The 949-nt window shown below is 35.8% G+C and overlaps 1 protein-coding gene across 1 annotated transcript in view; it reads left to right on the forward strand.

Moving 5' to 3' along the window:
- The window catches only part of CAPRIN1 (cell cycle associated protein 1), a gene marked incomplete at its 5' end in the record, with an annotated part of 30,287 nt that overhangs the window by 3,418 nt on the left and 25,920 nt on the right, over nucleotides 1-949 (forward strand). Inside the window, one exon of the mRNA XM_009334550.1 lies at nucleotides 594-656. Coding sequence (XP_009332825.1) covers nucleotides 594-656 — 63 coding nt within the window. The remainder of the gene's footprint in view (nucleotides 1-593; nucleotides 657-949) is intronic.

Genomic DNA, 949 nt, shown 5'->3' on the forward strand with positions numbered 1-949 from the left:
TCCTTTTTCAGTTTCTCCCCATGAAAAAGAAATCTTAATTCTCTTGAACAAAAACATTTTAGAGCTATTAATATGAATTGTGTTGGTGGATGTTCTTGCACAAAGGATTAGAAACTGTTTTAAATTCTTTAAAACTATCTTAACTGATGCAAGTACAAAGAATTACAGTTCTGAATCTTAATAGCATTGGCAGTGTTTTTTTGCAGTCATGTTTTTGGAATTGTAGTGATAACAGTGGTAATAAGCTCTGACTCAACCGAGTTCAGCTCTGTTTCGACTGAAGGAAATGTGCACTGAGAGTGCTTTCCCCATTAGGAGGAATGTGTATTTCCTTGAAATTAAGACTAGTCGTGAGGATATATTGTGATAGCCAAATAATGTTAAAATATTTGTCTCTTGGGGAGGTATTTACATTTTTTTAACCAGGAAGACAAGTTTTCTCAGGTACTATTTCTACATGACAGTTGCATGCTTGTGTAATGTGTTACAGTCTGTGTTTACTGTAATATTACAGTACCTAATTTTGTTAGCACAAGTAGAAAAAAGCACTACTCTGATTTTGGCTCCTCATAGCATTTTTTCTTTCTTTTCAGAGCAAACTTGATGATTACCAGGAACGAATGAACAAGGGAGAACGTCTGAATCAAGATCAACTGGTAAAAAGAAAAAAAAAATATTAACCTGATCTCTATTAAATTGTTTTGTGATCTTTTTGGGGAAGGAAGGGATGAATTTCACTGCCCCTTTCCCCTTGTTAAAAGCTAGATTTTTCTGAGCTCTGACTTGCCCTCAGTGTTTTTTTTATTTCCTAGAACATCTCAATTTTTCTGTTAATCAGAAGCTGAAAGAATAGGTAGAGGAATGTGTTGTAATGTAATGCTTTATGCTCGTCGTGGTTTAACCTCAGTCGGCAACTAAGCACCACGCAGCTGCTCGCTCACTCCCCCTC

The sequence above is a fragment of the Pygoscelis adeliae genome, unplaced genomic scaffold (genome assembly GCF_000699105.1).
Source record: "Pygoscelis adeliae isolate BGI_AS28 unplaced genomic scaffold, ASM69910v1 Scaffold171, whole genome shotgun sequence".
NCBI lineage: Eukaryota > Metazoa > Chordata > Aves > Sphenisciformes > Spheniscidae > Pygoscelis > Pygoscelis adeliae.